This window comes from Mycena indigotica, assembly GCF_014461135.1.
Source record: "Mycena indigotica strain 171206Taipei chromosome Unknown Mind.scaff0001, whole genome shotgun sequence".
NCBI lineage: Eukaryota > Fungi > Basidiomycota > Agaricomycetes > Agaricales > Mycenaceae > Mycena > Mycena indigotica.
In genome coordinates, this window is record NW_023503000.1 from 2,368,677 (window position 1) to 2,387,042 (window position 18,366).

General features: G+C 59.6%; 5 protein-coding genes across 5 annotated transcripts; 4 read left to right on the top strand and 1 right to left on the bottom strand.

Annotated features, from left to right (window-relative positions):
* Nucleotides 1–63: 63 nt before the first annotated feature.
* Nucleotides 64–807, top strand: MIND_00066900 (Zinc finger matrin-type protein 2-like; the record flags this gene model as incomplete). Its single annotated transcript, XM_037357629.1, has 3 exons — nucleotides 64–196; nucleotides 240–464; nucleotides 512–807. The coding sequence occupies 3 exons, from the start codon at nucleotides 64–66 to the stop codon at nucleotides 805–807; spliced, it is 654 nt and encodes a 217-aa protein (XP_037225539.1).
* A 678-nt stretch (nucleotides 808–1,485) lies between these two features.
* On the top strand, nucleotides 1,486–2,815 carry MIND_00067000 (uncharacterized protein; the record flags this gene model as incomplete). The annotated part of the gene is made up of 9 exons (XM_037357630.1): nucleotides 1,486–1,635; nucleotides 1,683–1,748; nucleotides 1,797–1,855; nucleotides 1,902–2,105; nucleotides 2,153–2,309; nucleotides 2,355–2,453; nucleotides 2,498–2,576; nucleotides 2,620–2,715; nucleotides 2,760–2,815. The coding sequence occupies exons 1-9, from the start codon at nucleotides 1,501–1,503 to the stop codon at nucleotides 2,813–2,815; spliced, it is 951 nt and encodes a 316-aa protein (XP_037225540.1). The 5' UTR covers nucleotides 1,486–1,500.
* Nucleotides 2,816–3,856: 1,041 nt separating this feature from the next.
* Nucleotides 3,857–5,355, bottom strand: MIND_00067100 (FMN-dependent alpha-hydroxy acid dehydrogenase; the record flags this gene model as incomplete). The annotated part of the gene is made up of 9 exons (XM_037357631.1): nucleotides 3,857–3,883; nucleotides 3,929–4,055; nucleotides 4,109–4,410; nucleotides 4,454–4,478; nucleotides 4,522–4,742; nucleotides 4,788–4,929; nucleotides 4,963–5,044; nucleotides 5,090–5,122; nucleotides 5,166–5,355. The coding sequence occupies 9 exons, from the start codon at nucleotides 5,353–5,355 to the stop codon at nucleotides 3,857–3,859; spliced, it is 1,149 nt and encodes a 382-aa protein (XP_037225541.1).
* A 355-nt stretch (nucleotides 5,356–5,710) lies between these two features.
* Nucleotides 5,711–8,933, top strand: MIND_00067200 (Mitochondrial carrier protein; the record flags this gene model as incomplete). Its single annotated transcript, XM_037357632.1, has 4 exons — nucleotides 7,858–7,932; nucleotides 7,992–8,070; nucleotides 8,128–8,864; nucleotides 8,913–8,933. 4 exons carry the CDS (start codon nucleotides 7,858–7,860, stop codon nucleotides 8,931–8,933), a joined length of 912 nt encoding a protein of 303 aa, XP_037225542.1.
* A 234-nt stretch (nucleotides 8,934–9,167) lies between these two features.
* On the top strand, nucleotides 9,168–13,626 carry MIND_00067300 (AAA-12 domain-containing protein; the record flags this gene model as incomplete). Its single annotated transcript, XM_037357633.1, has 6 exons — nucleotides 9,168–9,354; nucleotides 9,415–9,686; nucleotides 9,740–10,312; nucleotides 10,360–12,040; nucleotides 12,090–13,521; nucleotides 13,569–13,626. 6 exons carry the CDS (start codon nucleotides 9,168–9,170, stop codon nucleotides 13,624–13,626), a joined length of 4,203 nt encoding a protein of 1,400 aa, XP_037225543.1.
* Nucleotides 13,627–18,366: the final 4,740 nt, after the last annotated feature.

An 18,366-nucleotide genomic window follows, 5' to 3' on the forward strand; every position in this document is an offset into this window, starting at 1 on the left:
GCATACAGAGGATTTCCCGAAACGGGAAGCGGCACGTGATGCCACACCTCTTGACCTCTGACGATGAGCGCAAGCAATGCCGCTGACACGGACTTCCGCAAGAAGTGGGACAAGGAGGAATATGCGGAGCGCGCAAGGAAGAAAGACGTCGAAGAGCGTGAGCGAATGCAGGATAATGAGGAGAGGATGCGACAGGGTATGTCATAGTACACAGAGTTCAATTTTCTAAGAGGCTATAGGAAAACGACCCAGAAAGGGACCAAGGAAAGAAGATATGCCAAAGCCGACAGAACTCATGAAACAACGCGACGCACCTCTTGAGCTCGACAAGAACTTGAACAAAACTATGGTCGTCCAAAATCCTGGCGGAAAAGGACCCGGCCAGCCCGGCTTCTTTTGCGAGACATGCAGCAGGAACTATAAAGACAGTATCGGCTATCTGGACCACTTGAACAGTCGAGCGCGTGCGTCTGCCCTCCGTGTCGTGCTTATACTCTTATCTGGCTTGCAGACTTGCGTGCTATTGGACAAACAACGAAACTGGAGCGGTCGACGTTGGCGCAGGTGCAAGCTCGCATCGCGCTTTTGCGAGAGAAGACCAAGGATGCCACGACCGCAAAGGCTTACGACTTCGACAAACGATTAGCGGAGGTCAAGGCGATCGAGTTGAAGAAGCGGGAAGACAAGAAAGCCGCTAAACAAGCGGAGAAGGAAAAGATTCGACTGGAAATGGTCAAGGATTCGGAGCAAGACGACGAGATGCAGCGCATGATGGGGTTTGGAGGTTTTGGCTCAACCAAGAAGTAGGAGGACTTGTATTACCAGTGTGTATCTGCTATGGTGTATTACTAAACTGACTATTCAAACTGCTATGTTGTTAATGTTCAGATTCTACTTTGTGTAAGTCGATTCTCCAGCCTTTACTCTCCGATTCCGAAGCTGGAGGTCGTCTCTTATCCACTCTACATGCCATCGAAGCGCTGAAAGAGCTACAGGCTCAGAATGTCGCCTCGCGTGCGCATCATGAAGACGAGAACTAGTAATCCTCAAATGGTTCTGTGAAATTGGCACCTTATGATTCAAGGACAAAAACACGCCCTTGCGACTGCAGGCCTTGCTAGCCTCCCATACGAAACGGTATCATCGTGTTATTTCAGGAGCCAGCAGCATAAACACACACACGCAAATGACGAAGAGACCCCATCAATAGAAAGCTACGCCAGACAAAGTGAACGTTGCCCGCCAGCGCAGTGGTTGCAGACCGCAATTAGCTTCATTATACTATTCACGATAATATGCCGATGGTTTATTGAGCACAACTCGATGCCGCGCGAAACCAACTGGCGCGCTTTCATTTCGGAGCACGTGATCGCGCGCGGAGGGTTTTCTGCCTGGAGTATCATCTTCTGTGTGGCGTTTGTGAGCATATACCGCCAAGTGCAGCAGTCCTGCGGCGGCGCAGCATGACGTAATACCGTAATACTCTTGCCTCCTGCATCGATGAGCGGAGCCGAGGCGCAAGACGCGCTGTTCAAATCGGAGCCTGTTCCGTCGTCGCTCACGCGGGCCAACACCCGTCTGCAGTTCCCGCCGAGCTATGTTGTCGTAGGGTGCTATCGGCTATTCACCGACAAGGTAAAGTATCCTCGAAATAACCGCTGTTCACGTTTACAGTTGCGTAGCTGCTGTACGTGCCTGCATGGAAGAAGTGCCAGCACGGCACCCAGCGCGGGGCGGTCGTCGGTCTGGTGTGTCCCTTGCTTTTGCCTTTCTACTCCGAAGTACTGACTACCCAGATCTGGGCCTTCCTGACCTTCGGCCTGCAGAAAAAGTTCATCGAGGTCTTCCTCGCCAAGTGGGTCCCCTCCTTTCTGGGTGGTAGCCCCCGCTTACGTGTGCAGCTCGCCGCGCGTGACGGGCTTGTCGACGGACACGGTGTTTGGCTGCAAAGTGCCGTTCTCGGTGCACACGTACGCGGCGGCGCTGCTGCTCGGCAGCCAGGTGACGTGGATCCTCCGCTTCTTCCTGGCGCGCAACATCCGCGTTGCAAGGGAGCGCGCGTGGGAGCAGACCGTGGCGTCCAGAGGGAAGAGCGCCGACTTTTGGTGGGTCCTTGTTTATCTGAGTTATTTGGCTGGGCTGATGCTTGTAGGATTCCTTATGTCGAAGTGCGACCTCCCCGGGCTGATATTCTGCCATTTATGCGTTGCAGGAATGGCAGCACCCGCCGCGCGTCGTCGTCGACACGTGGACCGGGCGCATGCAGAAGCAGTGGCTGGGCTACGCAGTCGTCTTTGCAATCAAGCACAGTATGCTGCCTTTCCAAGCTCACTCATGTAGCTCACCCCCGCCAGTCCTCCTTCTCCCATTCAACCTGTACCCCGGCATCGGCATCGTCGTCGCCGCGTGGTTCAAGGGCCTCGGCACCGCGCACAAACTCCACCGCCAGGCGCGTCTGCCTCTCATCCATTCCGTGATCTCACCCGGCTCTGTGTAGTACTTTGCAGCGAAGAAGATGACCGACGAGCAGGTCGCGGTGTTCATGGAAGAGCGCAAGTGGGACTACCGCGGCACGGGTTTTCTTTTTCTTTTACCCCGCCGCCGCTCACCCGCCGCCAGCATTCGGCTTCGCCGCGGCGCTCCTCGAGGGCCTCCCGATCGTCGGGCTCGTGTTCACCGTGTCGAACCGCGTCGGCGCGGCGATGTGGGCGCACGGTAGGTCGCGTCCTTGTGTCGTGAGGTGTCTGACGAGAGTATAGATCTGGAGAAGCGGCAGCATTATGTGGCGGCGCAGCAGGTCGCGAAGGGGAAGTAACTAGGTGGCCGGCCGGCCCGAGTGCGCCGGCGGCAAAGGAGGTATAACGTATTCCGCTGCCCTTGTACTTGTTTCTTGTCCCAAGCACAGTATATACCGCCCGGAAGCAGACGTGATGCATACTGCCACACAGCTGTGGCGCTATTAATACACCCTTAAAAGGCCGTGCTGGCGCTCAGTCTCGTCTTCTTCCATGACCTTCTTCGCCAACGCGTCCAACTTCCAGATCACCGGTCTGTCCCCTCCCCTTTGTCCCCTTACCTACGCTGAAGCAAGCGCTAGGGGGCACGTTCCAGGTGATCCACGGGGACCTCACGCAGCGGCTCGACCTGCGCAGCACGCACGTGCGCGACAGCTACAACACCGGGCCCTTCGACGCCGGGCCCCGCCCCCGGCCCCGCGCGGGCGGGCCAGAGAAGCGCGGAAAACGTGACCGGCGGCGATGACGACGACGAGGAGGGAAGGCGCTATTACGGCCCGGCGCAGGGGTATGCGCGGCCGGGGCCGGGGCCGGGGCCGGGGCCGGGGCCGGGGCCGGGGCCGGGCCAGGCGAATGCGGGTGGGGGGAGGCGGGCGCGCAGGCGGGAGAGGGAGCGGGAAAGGGAAAGACAGATGCAGACGGCCGTGGCCGGCGATCCCGTGACCGAGCCGGAGCAGGAGGAATACAGCGTCGAGCAGCCCGATATCGCCGCGGTGGGGGAGTCGTCAGGTAGAGCGGTTCACTACCTGGTATGCAAGCTTACATATTCGCAGTAGCAGCGGTGACGGCCGACATCGTGGTCGTCGTCGAAGAGGAGGAAGACGTGCCGATGCCCGACGCGCCGCCGGAGATCATCCCGGATCAGATCGCGCCTGATGCGCCCTCGCTGGAGGGCATGCGCGCAAAGATGGCGCAGCTGGACATCGAGAGCGCGACCCCCGGGGCGACGTCGGCGATCGCGGCGGCAGAGAGCCCAATGCCCACGGCGCCGGCCAAGCCCAAGCGCGGGTTCAAGATGTTTGCGTTCCTGCGCTGACACTGTACATACTCTCTACTGTACTCTAATACCCCACCGCGTTCGTGTTCACCTACACCTATCAGCCGCAGCCAAGCAACACTAAGCAAGCACTCACATACGAGCCATTCAGCTCCCTAACGTCCCGCACCCCCATCAGCTGCATGCTCGTGCCGAGCTCCCGCGCAAGCAGCGCCGCCATCCTGCTGACGCCCGCCTCGCCCCACACGTTCGCGAACATCGGCCTACAGTAGACGCCATCAGCATCAGACGCGGTCACCTGACCAGAAGCACGCACGGGCGCCCGAGCCCCACCGCGCGCGCGCCGAGGGCGAGCAGGATCAGCGCGTCGGTGCCGCGGCGCACGCCGCCGTCCGCGTACACCTCCATGCCGGCGAACACCTCCGGCGCGTGCTTCTGGATGTCGACGAGGACCTCGACCGCGGTGGGCGCGCCGTCGAGCACGCGCCCGCCGTGGTTCGAGACGTACACGGCCCGGAAGCCGAGGCGCAGGCACGTGCGCGCGTCCTGCCACGTCTTGATGCCCTTGGGCACGATGGGCAGCGTGGTCAGGTTGCGGAAGGCCGCGAGGGCGTGGAGCTGGTATTGGTTAGCCCTAGTAGGCGGAAAGAGGAGGGGTTACGTCGAAGTTGGCAGCGTGTCCGGTACTTGAACATGTTAACAGTACTGTGAAGCCTAGTATGCACTCACTCGGACCCAGGGGTATACCGCATCGAGCGCGTCCTGACCCCGGCGATCCCGGTGTTGTCCACGGTGACGAAGAGCGCCTTGAACCCCGCGGCCTCGATGCGCGCGAGCTCGTCGACGACGCGGCTGTGGTTCGCCCAGACGTACATCTGGTGGAACATCACCTGCCCCGCCCGGCCCGCCGCCGCGATCGCCTCGATGGGGAGCGTCGACGAGATGCTCGGCTGAGGGTGTGGGTCACGTGACTGATAAGGAAGATGGCGGCGTACGACGTAGAGGATCCCGGCGCTGCCCGCCGCCGCGCGCGAGGGCCGCTTCGGCGGTCGGGTGCGCGTGACCTGCCTGCGCGGCCGGCGCGATGAAGAACGGCTGCGAAAAGGTGTGGCCCAGGATTGTTGTCCTAGCAGGGCTCTTAAGTGTGGGCCTGGGTAAGTAGTGACTCACGATGTAGACACATTGCTGACGTCCCGGAAGCTGAACCCGTTCAGCCGCACCTTGGCGTACACCTCCAGATTCGCCCTATACGCTGTCCCCTCATCAGCGTGGCACCTCTTCACAATTTAGCACGCACTGTACTCGTTCAGCGCGCCGGTCCGGTACGACGCTGCCCCATCAGCGCCCGCCACTAAACAGAAGATACCACACACCGTAGTACTTCGCCGGGAGGACGTTCTTCGCGGCGAGCTGCATGTCGTTCAGGTCGAACATGTCCGCCAGCGGGGGCAGCGCGCCCTTCGTCCAGCCGGACGTGTCGAGTCCCGTGTCGGGGAGGCCCTCCGTGTCGAGCGTGACGCCGAGCGCGACGTTGGCAGTAAAGAGGAGGAGGAGCGGGTGCATGGTTGAGGAAAGGGAAGAGAAGCTGGTTTTACGTGTGTGGTGGGGCCGTCGCTGATGGTCGCATCCGCGGATGAGCGTACCGCAGGGTCCTGGTTCCAGTCGTTGCACGACCATCCGTCAACATGCACGTGACGATCTCAGACGGCGTCTCCGATCTAAAACCATGTCTCGGGGTGTCTCGGCGCCACGCGCGCACCCGCCATCCGCCTCTGACTCGCCAATGAGACACCCGGTGGCGGGTCTCACCTGCCTTTTTGGTATAAAAGCCCACCCGCCACAGAGTAGCTACCCAAGCTCGGGAACCAACCCCCCACTCTTCTAACCAAAAACTCTAACACTCTACTAAAAAAAAACGATGTACACGACGCTCTACTCCGCGTCGCTTGCTGTGTTCTTTGCGTCGCAGGCCGCGCCGGTGTCCGCCGTGCCGAATGTGTGGGCGCGGGCGACGGCGTGCCAGCCGGGGAGCTACTTCAACACGACCATCCGGGCCGGCGGCGCGTGCACCACGTGCGAGGCCGGCAACTACTGCGCCGGCGGGTCAGCCGCAAAGCAGCAGTGCAACAGCGGCACCTTCCAGCCCGCTGCCGGCCAGACCGCGTGTGTCCCCGCCACCGCGGGCAGCTACGTCGCTGCTAACGGTGCTACGGCGCAAATGCCTTGTGGGCTTGGGACGTACCAGCCACGTGAGTTTTGCTTTTCTTCTCTTTACATTAATTAAACCCATTTGCCAGGCCCCGGTCAAAACTTCTGCTTTGGCGCGCCTGCAGGACGGTTCGCGGGGCAGACGGGGATGAAGGGGGTGTGCGGCGCGTGCTGTGGCTGGGTGACGACGCAGAGCACGAACAACGCGGGCGTGACCCGGTGCCCGGCCGCGACGCCGTTCTCGGGCCGGGCCTCCGGGTCGGGCTGCAGCGCCACACGCCAGGGGTGCGACCCCGTCGCGAGCTGCCAGCAGGCCCCCAACGGCGCGTGCCCCGACCAGTCGTTCGATTTCGTCGACCCCCCGCCGGCGTACCCGTCTTCGTCAGCAGTGCCGTCCAGCTCGGTTCGGTCCAGCTCGGCGGTGGTCAGCAGCTCGTCCGCCGTCGGGCCCAGCTCGTCCTCTATTCGGCCGTCGAGCAGCGCGTCCGCCGTCGCCGCCAGCTCGTCTTCGGTCCGCGGCGGCGGCTTCCTCCCGCCCCTCCCGTCGTCATCTTCGGTCCGCCCGTCTGCATCGGGGTCCGGCTCCGTCTCCGGCTCGGTTCAGCCTTCTGGTTCGGTCGTCCCTTCTGGTTCGGTCGTCCCTTCGGGGTCCGGCTCGGTCGTCCCTTCGGGCTCCGTCTCTGGCTCTGGCTCGGTTGTGCCCTCTAGCTCAATCGTCCCGTCCGGCTCCGTCTCCGTCTCTGGCTCGGTTGTGCCCTCTAGCTCAGTCGTCCCGTCCGGCTCCGTCTCCGTCTCTGGTTCGGTTGTGCCCTCTAGCTCAGTCGTCCCATCCGGCTCTGTTTCTGTTTCGGGCTCCGTCGTCCCCTCTGCGTCTGCCTCTGTTTCGGGCTCGGGCTCGATAGTCCCGTCCATCTCGGCCTCTGCTTCGCTGTCCGCCTCGCTGTCCGCCTCGCTGTCCGCCTCGCTGTCCGCCTCGTCGTCCTCCGCCGCACCCAGCGCCTCGCCCTCGCCGCCGCCTACCTACCAGTGCGTTTCCTCCTGTCTTAAACTTTACTCGATCTAACAGTCTTGCCAGGGTCGCCGCCAACATCGAGGTGCTGGACCTGACCAACACGCCGATCGGGTACCTTGCCCTCACCGGCTCGCAACAGCGGTACACCGTCTCGCCCAACCTCAGCGGCGCGAGCGTGTTCATCGCGACGGTCACGGAGGGCTCCAACTCGGGCCTGCTCGTCCAGGACGCTGTGAGTTGTTTGTGTTTGTTTGTTTGCTGAAAGCTGACGCGATGCATAGGTCGCCTCTGCTGCGCACCAGTTCCTTGCGGGCCTGCTGCCCAGCACGACGGTCGTGCTCGACTCGACGACGAACAACGTCGCCATTCTCGGTGACTCTGTTGCGAGTAAGTCACCCCTCTCCCCCGCTTTGACCCGTGCTTACCCATCACCCAGCGAACCCCGGCGACACCCCGCAAACCGGCGACTCGGCGTCGATCCCCGGGTCGGCGTACGAGTCTGCGATCTGGGCGTACGACACGGTGTCGGGCAACCTCGCGCCGACGTGGGTGAACCCGGACAACAGCCGCCCGCCGATCGCGCTCCTGTACGACAGCGCCGCCGACTCGCTCTACATCACCGCCAACCCGGTTGGGATAACTAACGCCAACCCCAATGCGCAGCCGGTGTTCCTTGTTATGGCGCAGTAGGAAGTAGTAATGTAATGTTGTGGAATTGCTTTGAATGTATTTTGCTGTGAACTCGAGAGTAAAAGGCCGTTGACAGGCGGCGCGTGAAATCTCTGCCGGACCGGAGCTTACTTGCTCGCGTGACGTGACATCCTTCCCTTCTCTTCTCTCCTCTCATGAAAGAGCGGCCGCTGTCCGAGACGCAATACTACCTGCGCTCCGCCGTCGCGGGCGGGTTCGCAGGCGGGCTGGTGGGTGTCGTTGTCCGGTTGATCGTGGGGCCGCGCTGACTAAACGGCCGCAAGGGCAGGCCAAGACCGCGGTCGCGCCGCTCGAGCGCGTCAAGATCCTGCTGCAGACGCACGACAAGGACTTTCGGCGGTTTTCGGGTGCGTCGTCGTGGCTATCCCCTTTTCAAGGCGCAAACGGCTGACTGGGTAAAAAAGGCACGTGGCGCGGGCCGGTGTATGCGCTGCAGCACATCGCGACGAGCCAGGGTGTCCGGGGGCTCTTCCAGGGCCACACGCTGACGCTCGCGCGCGCGGTGCCCCATGCGGCGATCGGGTACACGGTGTACGACCGCGTGAAGCTGTGGCTGATGCCTACGCCCGCGCAGAACACGTCGCTCCGGCGGGTGCTCGCGGGGGCCATCACGGGCATCTCGGCGATGCCGTTTACGTACCCGTTCGAGCTCGTGCGGGTGCGCATGGCGGTCGAGGGCCACGTGCGCCCGACGCCGTGGGGCGCCGTCCGCGGGATATACGCCGAGGGCCGCGGACGCCTCCCCGTGCTCCACTTCTACCGCGGCTTCGCGGTGAGCCTCCTCGGCACCGTGCCCTACCGCGGCGGCATATTCCTCGTGTGGGAGACGCTCCACGCCGAGGCGAAGGCCCGGGTTGATCCGGCCACCCTCCAGCTGCACAAGACCGGTATCGACCTCGCGATGGGCGCGGCCGCGGGGACACTCGCGCAGGTGGTCACGTACCCGCTCGAGGTGATCCGGCGGACGCAGCAGGCGAGCGGAAGGGGGTCCCCGGATCGGATGGTCGGGTTTAGGGAGACGGTGGGGAGCGTGTGGGCGGTCAATGGCTGGCGCAGCTTCTTCACGGGCATGGGCATCGGCCTGTTTAAGCAGGTGCCCATGACCGCGATATCGCTGGCCACGTGGCAGTTGGCGAAGAAGGTGTGTTTCCCCAGGAGGACCAAATTGCAAAGCTGACCGTTGGAAAAGACACTGGATCTCCCGAATTGACGTTATAGCTTACATTAATTGTACATACACATCGCATGTTAGACTGCATCCTCGTTCATCGCTACGTTTTAGCCAGTAGTTTCGCCTTTCCGGAATACTGTCCGACGTGAACGACAGAACAATTGAAGGCGTCGAATCATCTGTCACATGATCGCGAGTCATATCGAAAGCTTTTTTTGTTCTCGACCCCGTCATTGTGCGCTGCATGTTTACGCGTCTTCTCCACAACCACCCATGAGCCCCTTCTCGCTGTCTGCGACGAAGCTCGCCGAGTACCACCACTTTAACTGCGACCTGTACCTGCATGACGCATTCCACCGCGACACACGTGGTCCGCCTGGGGGCGTGGTCTCAGAAACGGCACAAGCCAACTTTCAGCGGGGAGTGGACTGGGAGCGCGCGTGTCTTTTTCCGTACTTGGGTGAGTGCACAATGGGCCACTCGTATCCACATTGTTGATTCAGATTCAACTTGAATTCAGATCGGGAAAACCTTCTGTTGACCATCCCCCCACGCCCGATAGACAGCGCCGTGCTGGCGGCGAACATCGAGGCCGATGACAGGGCGCACTTCTTTGTGTCGGGCGTCGAATTCTGGCCGCCCATGGACAAGCTGCGGGCGCGTTTCTCGAAAGCGGGGACAGACCCCGTCCAGTTCGGGCTCGCGAAGCCTGACCTGATCGAGATTACGCGCGAGCCTGGCGGGCACGTCGTGTGGCGCGTCATCGACGCCAAAGCGTCCAAAGCGGTCAAGGTGGCGCATCATTCTCCCGCTGCATATAATCGTCCGTCTGAAGTCATTGGCAGACGTCGCACCACGTGCAGATATACTTCTACCACCTCTGTCTGAGCCTCCTCCTGCCTGGCCCGCTGTTCGAGCCCGCAGATGATGCCGCGATATGGCTCCCGCCCGCAGAGGGCTTTGATGAGGAGACGTGTCCTTCCATGGACGACCTGCATAGCATCGACATTAACCTCCTCGCGCCGTCGCTCGACGACTTTCTTTTCCGGAAGCTGCCACGAATCGTCTCCCAGCCGCGGGAAGAGATCCCGTGGCATTTAAATCCGCTGTGTCGCGGCTGCCCATTTGAGGCGGGCTGCACGCAGCGCACCGTAGACGAAGGGCGGCTCGGCGTCATGCCGAATATTTCGCTCGCCCAGGTAGAAGTCCTCCGGACTATGCTGGGTGTCTCCTCTTCGGGTGGCAGCGGAACGACCGATATTGAGGATCTCCACCGTCTCTTGGGTGATAGCAACGAGATGCGGAAGCTGGAGCTGTCGCATCCCAGCACGGCGAGGAAGGCAAAGCGCATACTTGCCATGCGGAAATCGGCGGCGACCAGCCCGGCTTTGGAGGCAGCCAGAACACGTGCAGTACAGGTGTGTCAAATGGTCCTATCAATGTCTGTTTTTTAAAATAACGATAGGTTATACCGCGACGCAACTTCACCTTCCCGCGACGAGAAGATGTTTCAGTAGTAATCTCTGTTGTCATCGACCCATCGTCCTCCAAACAACGGATTGCCACCTTTTGCATCTCCGTCTTCTCCTGCATTCCGACTCTCGCGTGGGAGCCTGTCAGCGGCCCTGAATCCGCTTTTATCGAGACGCTGAGCTCCCTGCTCAATAATATTCTGTCTCTTAACGAATACGTGAAGCCCACGCCACTCACGCAGATATATGTCTTCTCGAGCAGCGAGGAGGCGGCGATCAGGGCGCATCTGATTGAGGCGGCGCTGACCTCGTCGTCGGTGTCAGACGGCAATTTGCGGCTGTGTCTGGGGACCCTCGTTGACGGCGCGGCCCTGCTGCAGACCAACTTCCAGCCGCTGGTGCTTTCTGTAGCTCTTCTTTCGTTCAACAAGAGTCAGTTCAAGCGACATGCGCTTCAGATCTTACTAGAGCGCATGGACCTGCCAATCACCGGCACCATCGACGAGATGCGCGCAAGAATTGAGGCAAAGATTCAGGAGCTCCAGACACAGGGCGGGAGCGACGACAAGCGCACGGAGATGGGTCAGTTGCCGCGCGTTGTGGTGCTCAAGAAGGAAATAGAGAGCCTCCTGGCGCTGCCCGTTCCCGGCTACTGGGACCTCGCTGAATGCGCACACGTGCTTCTGCCGGCAGGGTCATGTGACCGCGCGTGTCCGACTGAGGAAGATATTCTTGCAATATACCGGCGTGAGACGAAGGCAGATACCCTCGTTGAGCGTTTGGAGCAGCGTAACGCGAGTATTTATGCGGTTTTGCAAGAGACGCGGCGACGTGTTGTAGGGTTTAAAGGCACGATGCTGGTGAACGTTGCGAAGCCGCTTAAGGCAGAGTTTCTGGATATCTGCCATGAGCCGAATCTGCGCAAGCTGTTCTTTATGCAGCAGTTCGAGGTGCTCGCGAAGCTGTCGGATCTGTGGAAATCGCGCATCGACGGGTGTCCGGATGCGCCTGTGCTCGAGTATCACGGGACGACGGCGCAGGGGACACACGCGTTTTATCTTATCTCGGGTAACATCGACATCAGCGGATCAAAGGAGCGATCATTCTACGACTACCTGCTGGTGGAGGACGAGACGGACGTGACGGGTGTCCCGCCCGAGGCGCTGTTCGACGACCTGAGCCTCGCGGGGTGTCTGTTCCCCGTGACCCACGCGGTGCGGGCGCAGCGCTGGGACACGCAGAGTGCGGTTGTGGTGGCGAAGGTGGCTGTTGCGGATGTCTGCGATGTGCTTCTGGTGCAGGCACGGACACGGGTGGTGCTTAAGATATGGGGCAAGTCGCCCTCCGCTTTCCTCCGGCGGGGCGCGCACTACCGGCTCTCGCCGAGACTGGTCGACTTCAACACGAGCAAGGTGCTGTCGACGCTGCTCGAGCTGGACGTGAAAGCGAGCACGCACTTCGAGCTGTCCAGCGTGCCATTTCTGCAGCTCGTCGTCGACCCCCGCTCGTTTGCGAGCGATACCAGGGGGAAGGAGCTCGTCAAGAAGGAGGCGGGGATACAGAGCGCGTTCCGGCAATTACGCGATCTGGGCACCGGGCCGGACGATCCGGCCGGCGCGCTCGTGCTCAAGGCGAGCCAGCACCGCGCGGTACAGCGCATCCTGTCTAACCGCCGTAAGTTGTTTTTTGCTTTCTTATAAGCGTGACTGAGAACATTTGCAAGTGGCCGTGCTGTGGGGCCCGCCCGGGACGGGCAAGACGTATACGATTGCACTGGCCCTGCTGCGGCTGCTCGAGGCGTACCACCGGCTGGGCGACAAGCGCCAGCATATTGTGTTCATCACGGCCATGACGCATGCCGCGATTGATGCGGTGGAGAAGAAGCTGGTTCATTTGATTGCATGCTACAAGGCTATCGACGGGCTCCCTGTAGAGTGGCTTGACCACCTGCGCCTCGAACGCGTTCTGAAAGGCAACGAACAAGCCCCGCCGCCTGCGAGCGGTAGCGTATTCTACCTGGGGACCGTTTACCAGCTCTACAACTTCTCGAAGCGCTATAATTTCCAAGTCGACATGTGCGTGATCGACGAGGCGGGCCAGCTCGCGCTGAGCTCGGCCGCGCTGGTGCTCCGGAGCCTCGCGCCGGCGGGCCGGATCGTGGTGGCGGGCGACTCGCAGCAGCTCGCGCCGATCCTGACGGGGACATACCCGAACCGGTTCCTTTTCGGGTCCATCCTCGACGGGCTGATGCAGCTCTCCAAGCTGCCTGTTTCCGGCCACCACCCGCTGCCGTCGTCGCCCACGGCCAGCGACTACTCGGCGTCGCAAGACACGATCGTGCAGCTGACGGAGAACTTCCGGCTGAACCCGGACCTGGGCGAGTTTGTCGCGACGATCTACGCGCGCGCGTTCAAGCCGCAGAAGGCGCAGACGCGGCTGCTTGCGGCGCAGCTCGCGCGGCTTGAAGAGGCGGCGGCGGAGGAGGACGGCCCGGCCGGTCCGGTCCGGCGCGACGTGCAGGTATACCTGCTCGCGCTGTCGGCGGTGATGCGCCGGCGGCGGCAGATAGCGCTGCAGGCCCCGCGAATAAAAACAGCGCAGAGGCGTGTTGCGGGGGACGAGAGTGTGCCGCATGCGGTGTCGCTTGCGCTGATTAGGCTGCAGACGACCAGTCGGAGGCCGGAGGGAGTGGGGTATGAGGCGCATGTAAGGGGAGAGGCGGTGCTGGCGGCTGCGGTTGTGGCTGCGCTGCAGCGATGTTGTCCTTTGGAGGACATTTTCGTGGCGACGCCCCACCGGATCCAGCGACAGGCGGTCAAGGCTGCGTTACGGGAGCAGCAGCAGGTCGACGATCTTGCAGAGCAGATGGAGGGGCTCGGGCTGAGTGAAGAGGCGTCGTCGGGCACGCGCGGGACGGTCACGGTAGACACCGTCGAGCGGCTGCAGGGCTCCGAGGCGGGCTTTGTCATCTGCCTCTTCTCGCTCCCGCCGTCTGCCACGCCCGACCTCGCCTTCTTGCTTGAGCGGAGACGGCTGAATGTGGCCATCAGCCGCGCCAAGACGCTGTGCATTCTCGTGTCCTCGGCGACGGTGCTGCGCCCGCCGGTGGGCGTACTTGCAAATGTGGGGACTGCGCAGGGGTATGCGTTCTTGAGGTGTGTAGTCTTTTTTTTGCAATTGGATGTGGCTGAATGGGGCATAGAGCGTTTGAGGACCGGGCGTGGGCGGGTAAAATCGAGGTGGATGTGGACGCCTTGTAGATAGTAACGATGGCGTATACTTACTATAGAATTACAGTGTTATAATAGTAGGTTGTTCCGATTTCGGGTCTATATAGCAGTGGTTGAGCTGTCAAGCCCGGTGTAGGCCGTCAGCGAAGCCGAGGAGCACGTGTCAGTGGATGTTCAACGATCTGGAGAGTAACTGAAGAGGATCAGTGGATCCTGATGGTCACGCGTAACGCTGCTTTTAGTCCGCTTTTCTCTCTTCAAATCAACGACGTCAAGTTTCAACGGCATTCGACCAAGTGCAAACCGTCCTTGCATCATTACCGGACTTGTACAACAGCCAACCATACCTGTTAAACTTTACGCGGCATGTTTCGGGGACCCTCTAGCCTAAATAGCCTCATTTCATTCAAGTTACGTGTCTCTGGATTCCTCACGTCCTCATTCGGCGCCTGCCAGTGCTCGTAGCAATTGTTTTCACTTGGATCACCAACCTGCTCAAGGACTCGCAGCTCTGCCTCCTGGTTCTGAACGCTGCAACGCCCTTCTCCTCGGGCTTTAGGCTTTTAAGCTTCAAACTTTGCTCGATTAGTACTTATTGTCAATGGTGTTTCCTCCTGCCGTGGACGCTCTAGCCGCACCTGCTCGATAGGCTTCTGCTGCGGCACACGCCTACTGCACTCTTTTCCTTCTGCCCACCATGAGCACTGACTTCAGACTCCCCCTTCTCCATGCACGCGGCGGTGAAAGTGTTGACGACTGGCTTGCCCGGGCCCAGGAACAGCTTCGCGCCTTTAGCATACCCGCGCGGCGCTGGGTGATGGTCACACTCTGTTTCCTGGCTGAAGAACTGGAAACGACGCTCGATGAATTCGCCACGTCGATGGGGCACGAGTCTTTTGCGGAATGGGAGCTGGACTGGGCGCAGTTCACGTGGATGCTCAAGCTGGCCGTCGCAGGTAAACAGCACTCTGGCTACTATCGAACACGTGCTCACCCATTCCAACAGCCAACAGCCCTAATAGAGAGCCCACTGGTGCGCTTCTCACCTACACAGTGATGTCAAGTTGGCTGACAACTGCATTAAGCACCTCCAGCTGCTGGTCCCCGCAAGGGCAATTCAGGACGAGTGCTCAAAATCGCTGGGCTGGCCGCTGCCGGCGCGATCGCCGCCCCGTTCATCATGATCGGCCTGCTCAACTTTATCGGCTTCAGCGCCGCCGGCGTCGGCTTTGGTCCGTTGATTGTTTGCATTTGTTTTGCTTCCCGCTCAAGTTATATATTCCTACTTAGGAACCATTGCTGCAGCATGGCAGTCGCTCTATGGCGGCTCCGTCGCTGCTGGCTCTCTCTTCGCCATTTGTCAATCGATCGGCGCGGGTGGGGCAGTGTGACGTCGCCGGCTTCTTGTCGATAGCGATAAGATGTTCGGCGATAACACGAGAGTCAGTCTTGATATCGAGTGTTGGGTTAGGCTGAGTAATCAGTCGGAGTTGCGTAGGTAGGTCTTCGATTCAAGGTCAACTAACTACTACTATTATTCTAGCTACTATATATACTGTTGGTGAAAGGAGTAGCGCAGTACCGCAGTACTGCGCGACCACGGCGCAGCGTCTAAGTTATGTAAGCCGGCGTCGGCCTCCGGCCTCCGTTACATTCGCCCTCCGAGGCTTACTTGGAAGCCTCTATATCGCCGGCTCTAATAATTTGCCATGTCCATGCCGCTATCTGCGCGGTCCTCCTCGCTATTCCAGCGCCCATCTGCCACCTCTGTGCCATCCACTGGCATCTCCTCGTATGCCGGAGGTGCCTCCTCCTCGGCCTGCTCTACCCCTCCAAGTTCGTCGCCAAAAAGTTCGTCTAGCTCGTCCATCTCATTAGCCGAACCATCTGTGGCCGTAATGCTCGCCTGTCGGACCGCTTCAACACTCTCATCCCCTTCGCGTGTCCCTGATCGCTGGTTCTGGCTCGCGCGACGCCTCGCATTTCGTCCACGCCTTCTCTCCTTCCTATTCGACACTCGGATCGCATTCATCCGCGCCAACAATGGTTTCTGCCCGTTTGACGGCTTCTGCTTGGCCTGCCATCCACGCGGCCCCGTCGGAGGCTTTCGGTTCACTTGGCCGCGAACAGTTTGGAATCCGCTTGGCCCCCGATAACCTACCGGCTTTCGGCCCGGGCAGTACGTCCCGTGCTGATGATTGTGCCCATACTCGGCGCACAGTGGTTGGTTAACGTATCTCCCCGGCCACGGCGCTCCCATTCCAGGCCTTTCTCCCGTTGTTGCTGCCGTCGTCTGCGTCAGCGCTCCAAGCACTGCCGCCAAAACCTGGGAAGTCATCGTGATTTCATTCCCACGGACCAGCCCCGCAACCCGTGATTGTTCCTCTGCCGCTTCCGCACGTCTCGCCAACTCCCGCTGCCTTCTACCCGCGAACTGCTCTGGCAAGGGCGCGTGCGCGTGCTCGCGCATGTACCTCTCCCGGTACAGGAACGGTGTCTCATCCCCTGGATACGGCCCTCCCTCGGCCAACCAGCTGTTCATTGCGACGTGGTATTCGATGCAAGCCAGCTTGACAGCTGCGGTATACATGCTGGGGTTGATGGGCTGATTGTTGTGGACCATGTTGTCAGTCAGGATAGATTTATGGGCGAAGTTGGTTGATTGTCTGGAAGTGAGGTTCGTCTCTCGATGTCCCACCACTCTCCTTCCTTCGCTTTTTATCTCCCTCTCTAACCTGACCACTGCCACAGCAACCCGCACCCTTTGTTCTTCTTCAAGCTCTTGCCTGGTCCCCTTTACAGGCAAGTTTTTTGGGATGTTTGACCCCCATCGCCTCGCAATATTCATCCATTGCTGTCAGATGTTTCACCTCCACATATGGCGACCAAGTCACATCTCCTGTTGCCCAACGCACTTCAAACGTCGCATCCGTGCCTTTCCCTGTGTGAGATATGATCTTTTCCACCGCCCATTCCTTTGGATTAACACCAAACCCAGGGACCTGATGCATCTGTCGTCCAGGAAATCGTCGGTCATCACTCGGGTAATGTGGTCGGAGTAATGAGGCATGGAAAACGTCATGTATTCCCCTCATCCTCAGCTCTTTAGACAATTCAAGCTTATATGACGCCCCTGGGGAAATCACTTCCACAATCTTGAATGGTCCTAGATACTTTGGGACTAGCTTTCGTGCTCGTTTCTTTGGTAGCCTGATGTTCTTCGTTGACAGATATACCAGCTCCCCAATTGCCCAGCCCGACTTCCGTCGATGTTTATTCGCTTGATCTGTCTGCTGAACGCGCGCGCCAATAATCGCGTCGTGTGCTCTCATCAGCGCTTCCTTCATCTTTGATGCAAATCTCTGCACACCCGGAAACTCTGTCTTCTGCTCCCAGATCATTGGTCTTGGCGAACGCGCATAGTTTAGAAAAAATGGTGAGAATCCCGTCGTCTCATTCCTCGCCAGATTCATAGCGAACTCGATCGCAGGTAGTTTCTCCGCCCAATCCTTTTGGTCCGGTGTCACACATTGCCGCAGCATCTGAGTCATCGTGCGATTTGCACGTTCAGTCATACCGTCCGTCTGCGGATGGTATGCTGTTGACATTCTTAGTTCAATGCCTAACAATTCATTCAGCCTCGCCCAAAATTCACTAGTAAACCATTTATCACGGTCACTTATGATCCTCTCTGGCAGACCATGCAACTTGTACACTGAATCAAATACGACTTCTGCGATTTGCCGCGCACCATACTTGTTCCTTGTGGGTATCAAGTGTACCATTGAAGTCAAGTGATCAATTACCACGCAGATCATGTCGAACGACCCGGATCGGGTGCTTGACTCTGGCAACGGGCCCACGAAGTCTATCCCGACATACTGCCAAGGTCTCTTTGGAACCGGCAACGTCTTCAGCAACCCCGCAGGTTTCTGGTTGTTTGGCTTGCTTGTCGCACAAGTAACACAGGATTTGCAATATAACTCCACATCCGTTACCATGGTTTTCCACCAGACCTCCTCCCGAAGAAAGTCTAGCGTCTTTCGGGCCCCTAGGTGCGCGAGAACAGAATGTGCATGTGTCATTATAATCTCTCTCGCGCTCCTCTCCTTGATCTTCACATCAGGAATGCACAACACCTCCATTCCTTCCCTTTTCTTGAATACAAGGCCATCTCTCTCCTTGAAGTCGTTGTAATCTCCAGGAGTGGTCAATATATTCCTAAAAAATGAATCCTCATGGTAGCGGTGCCTAAGGACTCCTGGAAAGTCTATTCCCAGTTCCCCCGCGGTTAATACTCCGGGTAATTCGAGCATTTGCGTTTCCTGCTTGGCCTCGGGTGTCTCGGTGATTGTAGTCACTGCCGGCCCGATGACATCGGCTCCACCCGCCTCGTGGTGCGAAATCTTCCCACCACGCTTCTCCTCTTTCCTCGACCTTTGCTTTCGTCCTTGGCTATCCGGTGGTGTCTCCTCGTCCTCGTCCTTATCAGACGCATCGCTCTCCTCGTAAGTCTTCCTCTGCTTGCCCGCTAATCGTGCAGATCGTCTCAATCCGCCTTCCAGGACCGCCGTTGCCCCCGTGAATACTGGAGTTGTCAACGGGCTTTCCGCCTCCCCAGACTCATCCCCAGTTCGGGCTGACGGTCTCATCTCATACAACCCCTCGTCCCCCACATATTCGCTTGGCGCCCTCCGAGTCCCCAGCGGCTCGTCACTGTATATTCGCGATAGTGCATCCGCGAGCTCGTTTGTCTCGCCTGGGATATAC